Source organism: Lissotriton vulgaris, chromosome 7 (assembly GCF_964263255.1).
Source record: "Lissotriton vulgaris chromosome 7, aLisVul1.2, whole genome shotgun sequence".
NCBI lineage: Eukaryota > Metazoa > Chordata > Amphibia > Caudata > Salamandridae > Lissotriton > Lissotriton vulgaris.
Window position 1 is genome coordinate 611,222,581 of NC_141695.1, and position 18,283 is coordinate 611,240,863.

The 18,283-nt window shown below is 49.5% G+C and overlaps 1 protein-coding gene across 1 annotated transcript in view; it reads right to left on the bottom strand.

Annotated features, from left to right (window-relative positions):
* The window catches only part of TSEN54 (tRNA splicing endonuclease subunit 54), a 232,703-nt gene extending 214,818 nt beyond the window's left edge, over positions 1–17,885 (bottom strand). The window contains exon 1 of the mRNA XM_086930756.1: positions 17,659–17,885. Within this exon, the coding sequence (XP_086786882.1) occupies positions 17,659–17,744 (86 nt within the window). The 5' untranslated portion in view covers positions 17,745–17,885. The remainder of the gene's footprint in view (positions 1–17,658) is intronic.
* Positions 17,886–18,283: the final 398 nt, after the last annotated feature.

Below are 18,283 nucleotides of genomic sequence, written 5' to 3' on the forward strand. Positions count from 1 at the left end.
AGGGAACAAAGGTTAAATTAGAGTGGAGTGCGCCCCCCCCCCCCCCCCCCGGATGGTGTTGTGCCCTCCCAAGGGGGCGCGCCCCACAGATTGAATAACTCTGATCTACGGGGGGACCAACTAGCCCTGAGTACCTGGATAGTGAACAGTACAAGTAGCAACGGTTCTGTCGGGTTTGGTTACCCAAAATGTAATTTCAACAATACTAGGGGATTACCAAGAATCCTCACAAAAATGATAAATCACTTCAACTCGATTGCTCCAAATGAAATACATTAAATTAACACACACTTTATAGTAGTCATTCTCTCCCTAGATGAATCGTTTGTTGTATTGTTAGTACACTATACAAACCATTTTTGCTTTTTTGGCCTCTATTTTTGACCTTGTTTTTGTGGATTGTAGGACTCCTGGCACTTTACCACTGCTAATCGGTGCTAAAGTGCATATGCTCTCCATGTAAATTGTGATATCATTGGATATCCCTGATTGGCATATTTGATTACTGGTATGTCCCTAGTAAAGTGTACATTGTGTTCCAGAGCATGTAAATCAAATGGTACTAGTGGGCTTGCAGCACTGGTTGTGCCACCTACCAAAATATCCCTGTAAATGTGTCTCAGACCTACCACTGTGGTATCTGCACGCAGTTGTTAACTGCAATGTTAACTTGGTAGGTGCACCCACTTGCCAGGCCCCAACCTTCCTTTTTCTTACATGTAAGGCACTCCAATGGTAGGTCCAAGGTACCCCCATGGGCAGGGTGCAGTGTATGTGAAAGGTAGGACATGTACTGGTGTGTGTGACATGTCCTGATAGCGAAATACTGTGTATTTCATTTTCCCTGTTGAAAGGCTATCTCTCCCATAGGTTAACATGGAGGCTTCTTTGTTTACAAATGTAGCTGGCCAAGGGGAGATGATAGAAAAGTAGAGTTTAGTATGCCTGAATCCAGGACTTAAAAACTCATCTTTTAGTAAGTATGATTTTTATATTGTATATTTGGAAATACCACTTTTTAGAAAGTGGGTATTTCCTTCCCTAACATCCATGTGCCTTTGCCTGTTTTGTGTATTAGCTGTCTGGGCTTTATATTGACAGGGGTTGGGTTGAGCATTCACAATAGACAGACAGCAGGGGGGTTGAGGTGTGTCCTGCCTTTCCTGGGTGACTCATACCCAGGCTGAATAGACCTGGTCCCATTTAGAATAGTGGGAGGAGTTGTTGCTTGCACCTTAATGGACTGTGTCTGTTGTCCACAATGCTGTCTCCATCCCCTGGAGTGAGCCTGGCTTGAGCCAGGCAGAACTGCATTATGTATGCCAGTGGAACTTTGTTTGTGCCAACTTCGAAGGGAAATGTGGAATAAATATTGGGACCCTGACCCCAGAACTTTAGATTACTGCTGGACTAAGGAACCTGCCAGAAACTACTGTTTTGCTGGGTTGGCCTGCAGTTGTGCTTCTGTCTTGGGCAGGGAAAGGACTGGAGTTTCTGCATTCTAAGTATGTCCAAGGGCTTGATGTAGAGCTTGCCTCTTGTTGGAAGTCTCAGGGAAATCAAAGACTTAAGCATCTTCTAGGTACCGGCTTCTGGAACTGGATGATGCAGCTGCCACAAAGGAAAAAAGTACCCGACGTCGTCAACGACACCGCTGCCGGCTCAGTGACCTGAATGCACCACAGAGGGCACGGTCTAATTCACACTGCAACCTTGGTCTCACCGACAACGACGCCACGAAGCCGCTGCTTGCACTGGGACATGTATAAAATCTATTATTGCTTTATTGGTACTGTGGATGACTGTATGGTGGATTTTTATCATTTTGGTCTTGTTTTACATAGATAAATATTTGATATTTTTTTTAAACTGGTGTGGTGTCCTTTTGTAGTGTTTTCACTGTAGTACTGTTTGTTATATGCAAATGCTTAACACACTGCCTCTGGGATAAGCCTGACTGCTCGTGCTAAGCTACCAAGGAGGAGGGGTTATTTTAGAAGTGTAATCCCCTTATCCTGACTAAAGTGGTGGATTCTGCTGGGCATATGTGCATACCCTAGCCAGCCAGAAAACCCATTTCTAACAGTGAATTTCTGTGATTGAATCCAAAGGCATCACACAAAAACAAATGCATACATTTAAAAAGAGGCCCAACCTACTGGCTTTGTCAATTTGTGTTACCATTATTAGATAAATGAGTAACAACAATGATATTGTGAATAATTCAAATTGAAAATGTTTCAATTCTGAACATACGGGACTATGAATTAAACATTGCTAATATCTGTGGAATGGGTAGTGGTCCTGAGTATCTCATTTACTCCTATTATTCCCTTCATACTATATTTTTCTGCAATCACTCAGTCTGTTACACACCAACGTACTCTTTCTCCTCATATCTTTTGTGAATACACCATCTGCACATCTCACATGTCAACTTTTTCCTCTTCACTAATACACTTTTACTCTGTCCTTCTCTTCCTCACAACCTTTTGCTTTCCGGCTCCTTTATCTTCTCCCTGCTTTTTTTTGCCGCTGTAAATATTTCAGCAGTTGGTATCCCCTATCACTTGCACATGCAAAATTGTATGTGCAATTTGCACGAAGGTGATCAGTGGTCAGCAGAGAAGCCAAGGGATGCTTTGATTCCTTACCGTTATTGCATTCGTCTGAGTCCTTCTCCCGCCATGATGAATTACAAACATGAGGACCATGTGCCTCCCTTCACAACCTCCCAAGCTATAAAAGGCCCTGCTCCCTTCTTACTTCTTGTTCCTTGCCCAGCCCATTCTATCTCAGTTGGACTGGTAGACAGGGTGGGAGGAATGGGATAATTCATCACTGCGAGAGAAGGACTCAGAGTAGTGCAATTACCGGTAAGTAATCAAAGGATTACCTCCTTGTCACGCTCGCCATGATGAATTACAATCATGAGATGTACCCAAGCCACAAAGCCACAAACTGGAGAAGGACACTGTAACCATAATCCAGAAAAAAACTTTAATCGGAAAGAAAGGCAAACCAACTGTTACATCACACACGGTCAACACATATTGCTCCGAAGGTGCCTCTAAACGATCTAAGAGGGGGGCACACGCAGGAGTATGCTACCCAGCCAGGACCCCCCCTTATGCTCAAAGCGCGATACCCAACCAGGGCCGCCTCCGCTTGGGAGCTCAACAAGCGATGCCACAACAATTGTCAGTCATGCAGCAACAGCCTGGAGACTATGTGGTGGCAGGTCATCTGGACCCAGGCGACTCCCTAGGCACTAAACTTTACACTTTGCTATAATTTGTAGAAAATATAGGAACCACCCTTGGGCAGATGTGCACATCACTTGAAGGATGAATTGATAAAAGTGACGATGGTCTTTACTCTATTATATGCTGATCATTGCAAGTTAGCCTACAAAGTGTTAAGCACACGCAGCCTAAACTCCAAACAACCACGTACGAATCAGCAGCACTAATGAAGGCTCTGGATGTTTGAGTGCACACACTGGAATGCAGGGCGAAAGATGCGGAGTACTGTTCAGAAGAAACAATATACATGTTGTGGGTCTTCCGTAAGGTGTGGAGGGCTTGAACTCAGTGACCTACGCCAAGACAAGGATCTGCACTCTGCTCTCCTCATTCTTTACTATCTAAAGAGCCAACCGTGTGCCGGCCCGCTATCCACCACATGGCGTCAACCCCTGGCCTTTCTTATTTCGCCTGCCCAACTATAGGGATCGCGACTCCATTCTGTGTGAGGTGCGAAAACTGCAACAGATAAAAGTGGGCAGCACCTCTGTCATGCTCTTTCCCGACTGTGCCATGGTGATACAGTGACAGAGAAGTTCTTTCCTTGCGGTCAAGCAGAGTCTCTATTTTCTTTTGTTTCCTGTCCGGAACCGAGTGGTGGCAGATGGGGCCACGCATTTTTTCAACTCTGCACAAGACACCTGGGATTGAATGGAATCCAATGTTCTAGCGGCATCGCGCCCATCTGAACCAGTGCAAGCCTGGGTGTGGCTTGGAGCTGCCGCAGGGGGCTCCAAAAATGGGACTGCCATCTCTCACAGCCAGGTCCCACCCCAAAGCTCTAAAAAGTAATACTGGAGCAACGTCAGGCCACAATTTGAAAACATATTCAGAGTCCGGATTCTGACAAGACCTCTGTGAAATCCTTCAGTGATGATGGCTCCTCCCCCCATGGCCCTCTAGAGCGGACTTGGTGGTGCAGACAGAAGTGACTACCGAAAGCGCTGACAATCTATTATGAATATAAGCAGACTGTTGTCTGTATACCGTAAATTATTCTCCTTTACTTATCACCGCCATGTATGGTTCCTGCAAGCACTAACCACTCTTATTTTGCAGCGGATTTTGGCCTGGCTTACATGGACATACCAGCCATTCCAGTGCACAGGTGGACACAATATCGCTCTGCATCATTGATTAACATGCACTCATTACTGCAGTTGGCATCCCTCTACCCTGTCACGTGGGGTACTGAAACCCTGGCTTTCACAATCTACCCCCAGCGCTTTCTTCAACCGACCCCTGCGGCCGGTACTTGCCACATATAGTTTGGCAGTTTGGGATGAGACCTGTTTTTCCTCCACTCTCATAATGTTACTTGTTCAGACATACCCTTTCCCCACAGTTACAACAATCTGCCCGCCCCCCCCCCCCCCCCCCCTTGCTTGACACTATTTTTGGGTACCACACATGCCCCTGGCCCACGCTGTATAGCCACAGGCGCAGCCTTGACCCAGTTTTTACATGTCACAAAATAACATCATCTGGAATGTAAGGTGTATGCACACAAACTCGCGCCACTATGCCCTATACTCCTACCTTAAACACAGGTTATCACACAGTGCGCTTTACAGAAAACATACCAGACACAGGCTGAAGCCAGCAAACTCCAACGGTGGTGGCACGGACAAGTATTCATCACTGGCTACTACTCTTACGCCAGCGGTGTACTGATCTGGGTGAGTCCAGGGGTCCCATTCATGATGCAAATGGTCAGTATGTGTTAAATCACGGCCGACTTGAAGACTGTTGCTTGCTGCTGGGAGCAATATATGCCTATTAACACAGACCAAACATCGTCCTTCGCACATTATCGGGCAAGCTGACCCGTTGGAGTGTGGTCCTGTAGGGGGAAGGGACTTCAACTCTGCACTGGACACAGCCCTAGATCGTTCCTTCCCTCCCCTACCTCACCCGTTAGCCGCATCCAATGCCTAGACACTAAGAGACTGGCTCCAATACTGGCAGCTCATAGATATGTGGCACGCCCATAATCCTACCACGCAAACATACCCCTACTAATCACTGCACACCGTGCATGATCAAATGGAGCAAATTGTGAGGTTAGCCTGCCTGCCAGCTCCCTACAGTCCAGCAAACTGACTATTTGGGGCGTACATATTGTGACCATAACACTCAATTCTTGCAACTAACATGCGACAATAACACACCTGCAATAGCAACATGGCGCCTACAACCCACAGCAGTAGAGGACCTGACTTTTTGTGCATTCTTGGGTGCCGCTACGGCGGACAGTTCCGAGATTAATATTAACACTGCCACTGATAAACTGATTGAATGGGACACCTTTAATGTGACCATCATGGGCATTGTTTGGGACTAAATTGGAACATTCTCAAACAACACGATGGGGACAGCAAGACCATTGAGTGCACACTCCTGACACTTGAGACATGTTCAGTGACCGATTCAGTGTACTCCTGCCGGCTGCCAGAGGTGCGCCGCAAACACACCTCAAAGCCTGAACTACACCACACACTCGCACAACGGCAAACCTGGCCAGTCGCCTTCTGGTGTGGCTGATACGCCAGGATCAGCCTTGGCACACTATTTTTACTCTACATTCCTTAGCAGGTCACCTTCTGCACACTCAACATGGAATACATGAGGAACCGACAAAACATTACACCATGCTCTACAGATCGGTCACTAGTACTGGCCCGGATCCTCTTGAAGCCTTTTTCTCCACGATCCGTCTGCTCACCATCACACCCGAGCAGCGCATGGAACTAGATAAGCCCATCACCCCCTTCAAAATTCGGGAGGCTATAAGAGTCCTACCCACGTGCAAGTCCCCGGGGTCAGATGGTTAACCGGATGAATAGTACAAAGCCTCCGGCCATGTATTGACCCCCAACTACTGGCCCTCTATGATGCATCCCTATCGGCTTCCTCCCTTCCAGGGTCCGGGAGCGAGGTCCTGCTCATTTCCCTACCCAAACAGACAGAGATCCCACTGCCCTGGGTTCCTATCGACCACAGGCACTGCTTAATACTGATTATAAGATCTTGGCTAGAGGTCTAGCAGACCGACTTCCGCTCTTAATTCCATCCCTGGTCCACACCGATCAGAACTAGTCTGTGCCATTGTTTAATCTACGGCGTTTCTTCTGGGTGTTTAAATATTCCACACAACAATGGCTTCACTCGGAGTGCCTGGTACTTAACCTTGAGAAGGCCTTTTATACACTTGAATGGGGGTTCCTGTTTGATACTCTGACACAATATGGTATTGGGTCACGCTTCCTTCGTCTGGTCAAGTTGCTCGACACCACGTCATCGGCCAGAGTTAAGGCAGGCTCTTATATTTTGGACCCTATCCTCATAAGCAGGAGCACCCATCAGTGCTGCCTGTTGTCCCCCTTACTATTTACCTTAGCAATTTAGCCGCTTGCAAAGGTCATCCAAATGCAGGGTGCAGTGTGAAGTGTCCCGCTGGGAGACGAAATTGACACAATCTCACTATATGCCAAAGACCTGCTCCAGTACATTCGAGATATACGGGTGGCACAGGACACACTGGCCCAGACTCTCAATGACTTTGCTGCCTTTTCCGGCTTGATCAATCAATCAAGACACTTATAAAGCGCACTACATACCCGTTAGGGTCTCAAGACGCTAGGGGGGGCGGCAGGGGTGCTGCTACAGATCGAAGAGCCAGGTCTTGAGGAGTCTTCTAAAGGCTAGTAGGTCTTGGGTCTGCTGTAGGTTGGTGGGGAGGATAGTCCAGGTCTTGGTGGCGAGGTGGGAGAAGGATCTGCCTTCTCCCACCTCGCGGTCATTCTTCGGATGCCAGGGACTGTGGTGAGGGTGTGGCTGGCGGGTGGGGGTGTAGAAGCTGATTCGTTTGTTGAAGTAAGCTGGGACAGTGTTGTGGAGAGCTTTGTGTGCGTGGAGGAGGAGCTTGAAGGTTACCCTCTTGTCAGTGGCGTAACAAAACTTCAGGGGGCCCCCATGCAAAGCACAAAGAGGGGGCCCCCCAGCGGCCTGGCCCACCACCTACCAGTACCACCGTCCATCAATTAGTAATCACTAATCTGCATCTCACATGGGAGTCACGGAGGGCCATGAGAATGGTCTGTGGGGCTTTTTTATGGAGTCTTTATGGCCGTACAAATGGGCTATGCCCCCCACCCGACAGAATGTGCATGGCATGTAAAATGTCACCCTCTTACAAACAGATGTTAAAAAAATTAAAATAAATCTTGCTCCTTAAACACAGGGAGTGGCTTGTGTGTGAGTGCACGTCAAAATAAGTGCACAGAGGTTTGTTTACACAATCCTCTCGGCAGACGTGATCATAATGAGTGATTATGGGTGTCTGGGCGTGCAGGTTATATGGCGAACATACAGGATCAAAAGAACAAAATGGAGGAGTACTACCCGATGAGGGTAACTGAAGGCTTTTGTCTAAACTCAGGAAACATTGTTCCTTTGTTAGGAAACCCCTCACTCACCACCTAGTGGTGACTTGCTTCATCATCGGGGCCCACCCAAGTGGCCTAGCGTCACTTGGGTGTGCTTCAACACCTGCAATTGCAGTGGAGCAGGTAGTGAAGTGTGGGGTGCAAACAAAAAAGAGTGTAAGTGTTAAAATTGTCCTGGTATGCTTTTATATAAAGTTTAATAAAAAAGTAACTGGACAAGATTAAAAATATAGGTGAGATAGTAGTAGGGAAGTTACGACCTACTTATCTCTGTTTTATGTGTTGGTCGACATGTTTCTACCATTAGGGGAAAATCCCCGGTATTCCTCAGGACCAAAACAAGGAAGTGGGTGGTATGTGCCCCCTAAAAGACACACCCAGCCCTAATTCCTTGGACGACCAGAAGAAAAATAGACTTCTGGGTACGCACACCTAAAATTAAGGGTGCTGAAAAACAATGCTGGGGCTCAGGTCGAGCTGCATCAAGCAGGAGTAGGGCGCTATGCCGGTAACAACATAATAGTTGTGTTGGCGGAATCAGGCGGATCACCTACTTCTCCGTGCTCGCACCCCACACTTCACTACCAGCTCCACTGCAATTGCAGGTGTTGAAGCACACCCAAGTGACGCTAGGCCACTTGGGTGGGCCCCGATGATGAAGCAAGTCACCACTAGGTGGTGAGTGAGGGGTTTCCTAACAAAGGAACAATGTTTCCTGAGTTTAGACAAAAGCCTTCAGTTACCCTCATCGGGTAGTACTCCTCCATTTTGTTCTTTTGAACCTTGACCAGGGAATCAGGAGTATTCCCCGTCCGACGACTACGGACGCAACTCCTTACTCTCCTCCTTGTTTTCCAAGAACATACAGGATCCTCATCAGCTAATTCGGACGTAATCATCGCTTCTCATGTTTAAATCGCTCTATCTGCGCTCTTAATCCTAGCGCGAACTTTACAGAGTAACTGTGTTATCTTGGGATTGTTTCACTTAGCGTGCCCCACACGTGTTGTTTTACAAGGTTATCCCGCTCGCACGCTCCCATAGTGCATCTGTAGGACCGCTGAAGGGTTATGTTTTGTGGGGGGGGGGGGGGGGGGGGGGAGAAACTCTACACAGTGTAGGTGCTGGTGCCCAAGCGCCATATGAGGCACCTGATGCAACAGGTGCCAGCCCTCTTTCTCTAATGGTCTGTTCAACCACCATTCACATTTTGTTTCCACCCACCAGCATGAGTGCCCACATCAATCTATCAATCATTTGTAGAGCGCACTACTCACCCATGAGGGTCTCAAGACGGTGAGGGGGGTGGGCGGAGCTGCTACTGTTTGAACAACCAGGTCTTGAGAAGTCTCCTGAAGGTCAGCAGGTCCTTGGTCTGTCGCAGGTGGATGGGGAGGGTGTTCCATGTCTTACCGGCGAGGTGGGAGAAGGATCGGCCACTGGTGGTTGTTCGGTGGATGCGAGGAACGGGGGCGAGGGCGAGGTCAGAGGAGCGAAGCTGGTGGTTCGGGGTGTAGACTGAGTAGTTTGTTGAGGTATGCTAGTACGGCGTCATAGAGTGCTTTGTGAGCGTGGGTGAGGAGCTTTAAGGTGATTCTCTTGTTGATGGGGAGCCAGTGCAGGTCCATCAGGTGAGCAGTGATTTGACTGTGGATGTCGATGATGAGGCATGCGGAGGCGTTCTGTATGCATTGAAATCTCTTCTGGAGTTTGGCCATGGTTCCCACTTAGAGGGCGTTGCCGTAGTCCAGCCTGCTGGTGACGAGGGCCTGGGTGACCGTCCTTCTGGTTCCAATGGCGATCCATCTGTAGATCTTGCAAAAGCATTCGGAGGGTGTTGGAAGAAGAAGGAGGAGAGGCACAGGTTCTCTTGTATTGTGAGTGTTTCTTTTTCCTGATCAGGTGCACATGGACTTAAAACATGCACCCAGAGTCAGGGCAGATGGGCCAATATGTTACTTTGCAAATGCATTTTGTTTCTATTCTTTGTCTTTTAAAATTTTTAGCCACCATTATGTGCTTCCATGTTGCAGTAATTTAAAGTCAATAGTACATTTCTCTTTGTGCCAACAAAAAATCATATTTTCCTGTGATAGGTATTAAAATTAGGAGGGTTTCTATACCTGTTTAATTCCACCTGCCTGCTATGAAGCAGCAAGAATGTTCTATTAAAAATATACATCATATTTAGGCAGCATGTCTCTTTATATTTCTGGCATAGAATTCTGATAAAACTAGCTATGATATCAGCTTGACATGCCAGGGCTATTATCTTTGCCAATGCATGTTTCAGCATAGCTATGAATGAACTACTGCCACCAATCTTCAACATGCTGTGGCACATGTCACACTTTAAAATGAGCTCCTACCCCGTCTCTACTATATAAATGCCAATGCATGCATAAAAATGTTCATAAATGGACCACAACTGAATGAATACAAAATTATAGGTGAGTAACACATTCAGTCCAGATTTTTGTTTTGCATTCTGTGATTTGCAGTCTTGTTATGAAGCAGCATTTTAACGTTTGGATATTTCAGTTCCAGTAGGAGACAAAAAGTATATACTAAAAACTAGGCTACATTTTTTCTCATATAGCATAATATTGAGTGAACAAAATTGTTTAACAAATTCTGAAATGGTACCCACCACGCATTAAAAAAATGTGTAGCACACAAATCCGTTTTAAAATGGTACCAACCTGGAATTTAATGACAGCGCTGGTAAATGATTTTAACATATGTCATGCCGTGATTTACGCCCAGGTTATCTTCAATAGCTCGCAGCTAAGTCTAATTGGACAAAATTTACTTCAGAGGTGCTCTTGCACAAAGGCCTAAAAGGGGGAGGTGCGAGGTTTACACACCTCTGTGCAAAGAGCCTTGGGCAGCTCCACACATATAGGAGTCATGGACTTGGGACTAGATGTGCGCTGAGAGCGAGCAAGTGTTGAATAGAGAGTGAGGTGCACCTCGGGTACTATCAGCTAAGAGGTGAAGAAGGCAGGGCGAAAGGAAGGGGCTGGACATACTGGGGAAACAGGAGCATAGCTGTAAGTACTGCAGCAGTCAACTACTAACCATCACACTCCTACACTCGTGGTGCAATTCAACTACTAAGGCCCTTGTGCATAGATGAAATTTGCACTAACTGATCACAGAAATAACACTTTTCCACTCCTCTCTCTCAGTGTTAACTCAAGGGCCAGTACTACGTTGCATCACCAGTACTTGTCCTAACTTGCAACAGTGCATCTGTTTGATCCGATTCCGTACATATTGACGCACAGGTTCAGAGGGTTCTTTGAAAACGTCAAATGCAACTGTGGGTGTCGCACAGAGAGAGCGCCACGACTCCCCTCACTACTCTGGGTCACAGCATCCCATGTGCACCTGTTCTCCTCCTTTCACCCTCTCCCGCTCCTAGAATAAAAGACATCAAGGGAAGGTCAGAGGTCAGGGGCCCTTCTGTACAAGAAATCACTTTCGAAGCTTAGCTGGCCGCCCGCCGCCCCTTCAAGGTCCACCCACCTACTCCACTGAGGCTCAGCACTACTACCGGACAAGTACTCGTTCGCCCCCCCCCCCCCATCCCCCTCCCCCCCTCCCCCCCCTCCCCTCCATCTCTGCCCGACAGTGCTGCTATGATATTTCTTTAACGGTTCCACTGTACCATGACCATCCATCTCCATTCTGCAATCTGCGCCGCCCTCGGCCCGCTCTATACCACCAATACGCCCCTAATACTTATAATTGGTTAAATAGAGGCAGGCCGGCACCGTCCGTGTTGTGCTGGCTGGCGGCCTGTTTGCAGTCGTCTTCTGCCGAGAGAGAGAGACGTGAGGGGGCCCTTATAGGGGGGGGGGGGGGGGGGGGGGGGTGCTGTGTTAATACGCTCCCCGTAATTTAATGTTTATAGAGGCTGTGCGTGGCGTGTGTGCAGTGCCACTGTTTAATTTAAGCTTGCAGCCGCCTGCTTCTGCTGAGTCGGGTGAGGCCAGGGGGGCCCTGGTCCCTGGAACGTGGGGCCGGGGCCCCCCCGCACTGCAGGGGCTGCGGGCGCCTGTGTTACGCCCCTGCCTCTTGTTGACGGGGAGCCAGTGCAGGTCCCTCAGGTGGGGGGGGTGATGTGGCTGTGGCAGGGGATGTTGAGGATCAGGCGTGCCGAGGCGTTCTGGATGCGTTGCAGCCGTCTCAGGAGCTTGGCCGACCTTCCTGCGTAGAGGACGTTTCCATAGTCCAGCCTGCTGGTGACAAGGGCCTGGGTGACTGTTTTTCTCGTTTTGGTGGGGATCCACTTTAGATCCTGCAGAGCATTCGAAGTGTGTTGAAGCAGGATGAGGAGACAGCGTTGACCTGCTTAGTCATGGAGAGGGTGGTGTCGAGGATGACCCCTAGGTTGCGTGCGTGGTCGGTGGGTGTCGGTGCTGCTCCCAGTGTTGTCTGCCACCAGGAGTCTTCCCAGGCTGAGGGGGTGGGGCAGAGATGAGGACCTCCGTCTTGTCAGAGTTCAGCTTCAGTCGGCTGTTCTTCATCCATTCAGCGACGTCCTTCATTCCTTCGTGGAGGTTGGTTTTGGCAGTGTGAGGGTCTTTAGTGAGGGAGATGATCAGCTGGGTGTTGTCGGCGTAGGAGATGATGTTGAGGTCGTGCTGTCGGGCTACTTGGGTGAGGGGAGCCATATGGATGTTGAACAGCGTCGGGCTGAGGGAGGAGTACTTGGGTACGCCGCAGATGATCTCAGTGGTCTTTGAGCGGATGATGGGGGGGGGGGGGGGTGAGGGGGGGTGGGCGAAGGCGGACGCTCTGAGTTCTGCCAGAGAAAAACGATGTGGTCCAGTCCAGGGCCTTCTCTTGGATTCCGGCGTCGTGTAAGCGTGCTTGTAGTGTGTTGTGGCAGACTTTGTCGAAGACGGCTGACAGGTCCAGGAGGATGAGGCCGCTGTTTCTCCGTTGTCAAGCAGGGTCCTGATGTCATCGGTGGCTGGGATGAGGGCGGTTTTAGTGCTCTGGTTGCTGCGGAAACTGGACTGGGATGGGTCCAGGATGTTGTTCTCCTCGAGGTAGCGGGTCAGTTGTTTGTTGACGATTTTCTCGGTGACCTTCGCCTGGAATGGAAGCAGGGAGATGGGTCGAAAATTCTTGAGGTCCGCCTTGGGTTTCTTGAGTAAGGCGTTGATCTCAGCGTGCTTCCAGCTCTCCGGGAAGGTTGCGGTCTCGAAGGAGATGTTGATTACTCTCCGGAGATGGGGTGCGATGGCTGTGCTGGCTTTGTTGAAGATGTTGTGAGGGCATGGGTCTAATAGATATCCGGAGTGGATGGTGTTCATGATCTTGCTGGTGTCTTGGTCGTTGACGCTGGTCCAGGATAGCAGGCGGGTGTCGTGCAGGTGGTGATTGTCGGGGTGGTCGTGGCGCTGAGGCTGCCGTAGATGTTGGCGATCTTGCGGTGGAAGAAGGTGGCCAGTGATTTGCACAGGTCTTGCGAAGTTTAGTTTTAGTTTTTAGTTTAAAATTACTTGTAGAGCGCACGTATACCAGCGGTTTCTTGGCGCTACAGCTAACAGGATCCGGGGCTAAAAGGCTGGGAGAGCTAAAGGAGTGTTATTCAAAAGACTTCGTGAACAAGTAGGTCTTGAGGTGTTTACGGAATTGTGGGTAGAGAGCGATGGTACGAAGTTCAAGGGGAAGGGAGTTCCAGAGGGTCGGGGCAAGGGTGGCAAATTTAGAGCCTCCCCACTTCTTTCTCCGGTAGCGTGGGATGGGATGTCGTTGGTGTTGGAGAGTTCCTTCACGATGTTAAAGAGCTCTTTGCTGTTGTGTGCGTTGTTATCTAGGCGGTCTTTAAAGGAGGCGCTCTTGGCGGCTCTGATGAGTTGATGGTGTCTGCGGGTGGCGTTCTGTGGGCTGTGCAGAAGTCCAGTGATTGTTCGCGGAGCCAATTCTTCTCCTATTTTCGGCATGCTCGTTTGGAGGCCTGGAGGTCTTCGGTGAACCAGGTGGCTTTCTTGTTGTTGTGGCTGTTGGAGGGTGACTTGAGCGAGGCGAGGGTGTTGGCGCAGTCTTCGATCCATTGTCTGAGGTTGCGGGCGGCAGGATTGGTGGAGTCGGCGGGCGGGTTTTGGGTGAGTGTGGCGGTAAGCTGGTCTTCGGTGATTTAACTCCAGCAGCGTTGAGACCTCTGTTAAGTGCGGTGGTGCTTGGTGGGCTTCCTGAAGGTGAAGTGGATGCAGTGGTGGTCTGTCCAGTAGGGTTCGGTGGTGTGGTTGAAGGAGACGTGGGGGCTTGCGGTGAAGATGGGGTCGAGCGTGTGGCCGGCACGTGGGTGGGTGTTGTCACAAGCTGTCTGAGTCCCAGGTTCGCGAGGTTGTCGATCAGGGTGGTGGAGTTGGTGTTGTTGTTGTTGTTGTTCTCGAGGTGGAAGTTCAGGTATCCTAGAAGGATGTAGTCTGTGGAGGCGAGGTTGTGCGTGCTGATGAAGTAGGCGATAGAGTTGCTGAACTGCGGGCAGGGTAGGGGGTCGGTAGACGAGGGTTTCTCCGAGGGTGGTGTTGGGGTTGGTGTGGATATGGAAGTGCATGTGTTTGGAGGTGCTGAGGGTGTCGTCAGTGTTGGTCAAGACTCTGAGAGTGTTCCTGTGGACGATGGCGATTCCTCCTCCTACTCCGTTGGTACGGTCTCTGCGGGTGATCTTGTAGCCTTCCGGGATGGCTATGAGGATGTCGGGTGCTGAGGCGAGGTTCAGCCAGGTCTCTGTCAGGAAGGTGACATCCTGGGTGGTGGAGTCGAGAAGGTCCCAGAGTTTGATGGCGTGTTTGCTGGCGGAGCGGGTGTTGAGGAGGATGCAGTTGAGGTAGTTGGGTATCTTGGTTGGCGGGTTTGACTGGCCGGATGCTGGTGAAGCTGCAGCTCCGTGAAGGGTGCTTGGGTGTGCTTTGGGGCGGCCCGGTAGCAGGTGTGTTCTCGGCCGGTGTTGAGTGAGTGGAGGGTGCTGGCATCGTAGCTCAGTCGGGTGTCATTGCGACTGCGGGGACCAGGGGTTATGTCACTGGGCGCGGTCCAGGAACGTACGGGCTTGCCTTAGGCGTGACTTCGGACAACAGGCACTGAGACAAAATAGCAGTCACAAAACAAGAAGTAAAATGCTGATATAGAGCACAATTGAAGCGGGCAACTGGAAACAGGACCAAGGGTCGCTCTCACTGCCGCACAACGGCCGTCAAAAAAATGGGAGGGGGGAGGGAGGAGCAGCTGGGGGGGGGGGGAGGACGAATGGGAGCAGGGGGCAGGCCGCAGGGGCGAACGGGCACTGGAGAAAGACAAAACAAGCATAAGCGCAGGCAAAGGCAGGAGACAAGCACTGACAAAAACAAAATGACGGTCACAAGCAGGGTACAAGAAACAGTCACAGAGTACAATTAAATGCGGGAAGAGCAAACCTAAGTGGGGGGGGCGGGGCCACAGGGGACGCAGCGGCGAGGGGACAGGAGGCGGACGGGCACAGGGAGATGGCAAAACAATCACTGGCAAAGGCAGGAAAACAGGCACTGAGACAAAATAGCGGTCGCAAAACAAGAAGTAAAATGCAGATACAGAGCACAATTGAAGTGGACAAAAGCAAACCTAAGGCCTACCACTGGCCACCAGGGATGAGGCGCAGGTGGTAGCCTGCGGGTGGTGGCGGGCCTCAAACTCCCTCAGCAGAAGAAGCTGGGCCGAGACACAGGCGTAGTTAGGTGGAGCTGCGCGGCGTGGGGAGCGAACTGCCTGAAAACAGGGTCAATGCTTGATGGTTAACTGGGCCAAGTCCTGCTTGTTCCAGTTTACCTCTTCATACCCCGATCCTACCTTTGTCCCCAATAGTGTTCCAATGATATGACAGCCCGCTGTTTTTCGGTACTTGGGGGATCAAGGTGCACCATCAACCAACAGACCGGGCGGAGGACAATCTAGTGAGGGCAATCTTCTTCACATGCCATGTGCCTGCCCATCCATCACCACCTATTGCCAACATGTAACAACCCAATTATCTGCAAGTACTGGACGAACGGCAACACACACAGGACATGCATCCTAGGTCTATTTCATAGGAATAAGGGGCAGAGGGTCACTTCTCGCTTCATTGATTTAGGGCTGCTGACGGACAAGCATTTAATTACCAGGCACTGGAGATTGCCTGAGCCTCCCCCTATGTTAGCCTGGAAATAATGGCTGCTGGTATGGGACCAAGCTGAAAGCAATGTGCTGCATTAGGAAGACACCCTGGGAATACATAAGATCGCAATTGCAGGCAACTAGGATTCTATACTACATGATTTCCACAATAAACCGCATCAAGGCACGGACCACTCACCCCCACAGATGGGGGTAGGAGAGCCTTAACTTAACGCATAGCAAACATGTGCAAGGGACGGCAGCGTCATGCTGGCCCCTCACACAGTCCAGGTCCTATTGGGTTAATCGAAGAGTAATATGCATGCAGTTGCATCCTTTTTAAGAGCTGGTAGGGGCAGGGTGGGAATGGAAGACACGAAGTGTGCAGCGTTATTCCCCCAGTTTTTGTCCTCACCCTTCTCCCTTTCTGATGACTAATATAGCCTTAAAGACTGATGTATCAGGCTCTACCGGCCATTAAGAGCCTGCTCTAGCGTTGAGGGCATTTAACAAAGGAGCGGGTCTTTAATGGCCGGTAGAGCCTGCTACGGAGGGCTCTAAGGCTATTTGAACGTTCTACCGAGGGCAGAATGTTCTAATTTGTACAAACAAAGGTCTCTCGGATCCCGGGGGTCACGCGGCGGCGCCATGCTTGTGTCGAAACCACACCGCCGGGGGTCGCGCAGCGGCACCGCCATGCTTGTGTCGAAACCATTCCCCCACGGGCACGCTGTGCTTATGACAGAGTGGTTCCGTCACTGCTCCGCCCCCTACTAATTCGGGGAATCAGTGCCGCGTGGGCAGAGCGGCTGAGGCGTGACAGAACCACTCCGTCATGAGCACACCCCACCCGTGGCTCGTGATGGAGTGGTTCTGTCACTATCATGGAAGGAGTAAAAAAAACATTGGAATGTTACTATACCAGCCATTAGAAGCCGGAGCACTGCATTATCTTTAATGGAGCGCTCAACATTCCAATATTGTAATATTGCTGATAATCTCACTGCAAAACTCGCCCACATCAACCACATAAGCTTTACGCCCCACATCAGGAACCATATGAGCATCAAATAATGGCTCCTGCACCTTGTGAATCTCATACTTATGGGCTTCAAACGTGCTCCCACTCGTTCATTGGGGCATTTGTCACTTACAGACCAGATGTACTTTGCTAACTAACATTCATTCTTTTTCATGCAATACTGATATTTTTGGGGGGCTAATATTTATATTGAAATGTCAACTCTGTACCATATTTATGTACTTTTTTGAAAAACAGATTCAAACAAAAATAATTAGGTGAAACACGCTAAAAGTTTTTAACCAACAGAGACTGCGTCGCTGACATAGATTCAACAATGCCGATTTTACACTTTAAAAAAAAATCTATCATGTTAAGGACATAAATGTAGCGCCCTATAGTGATATGTTTCAAAGTTAGTTTTAGTACAACTGGGTCTGACATCGGAGGACCCGCCCCACATAATGCCCTGATTTTACTTTCCTGACAGCCTGGACTTGAAAAGGTTTGCCGACTCATACTGTGCTCCAGTATTCAAAAAGACATACCCCACCACAGATTGCACCCTTGGGATCCACGTCATCACATCTCACTTTACCCGAGTGCATTTTGAATGTGCTACGGTTACCGGTTTTAGAATCATCCCGTAACAGTGCCATTCTCAGTTATAAGTACTTCGTATCAATCACCACTTAAGAGTGCTGCTTGGAGCTCACCACAGAAGACCCACCTCATCCTTGCTTTCGCACTACCCCGCTCCATGTCGTCGGGAGCGTTACCCCGCTCCATGTCGTCAGGGGCGTGGGGCGACCCCATGTCCACCTTTACCGAGAAGGACGAATGAAACAAAGCACACGGTGTGTTTCCGCAGTTTAATTCTGTGTTGAAAATGAAACGAGTAGGAGAAAAAGCATGGGCACTGAAAAGCACTTGCAGCCAATCGAGAAGAAGGAAATATATTCTAGGCGATGTGAAAAACCGTAACAATCTAGGATTGGTTTTTAGGATTCTCGTTTTGGGATTGGTTAATAGAGCTCTGGGTGTTCATTGACTCCCTCGTCAAAGAGACTGTTTCGTAGCTTAGGATTGGCTGGAAACGCATGCAAATTTTTGTGTCTATTGTGGGCTCGTCACAGAACTTTTCTCCTGTACGTTCCCCTTTCCGCCACCTTCGTAGTATTCCGTAACTGTGGGTTTAGTGTGTTTGTTTCCGGTTAGTTGGTCATTTCCGAGCTATGACTATCACCGTCTCCAAAGCATCTGAGGAATAACAGCAACCGAAGGGATGGGTTGAATAGCAACTGATTCAGGAACGTGTAATATCGCCTTGAGTACCACTGGTCTGTCGGTGAAAT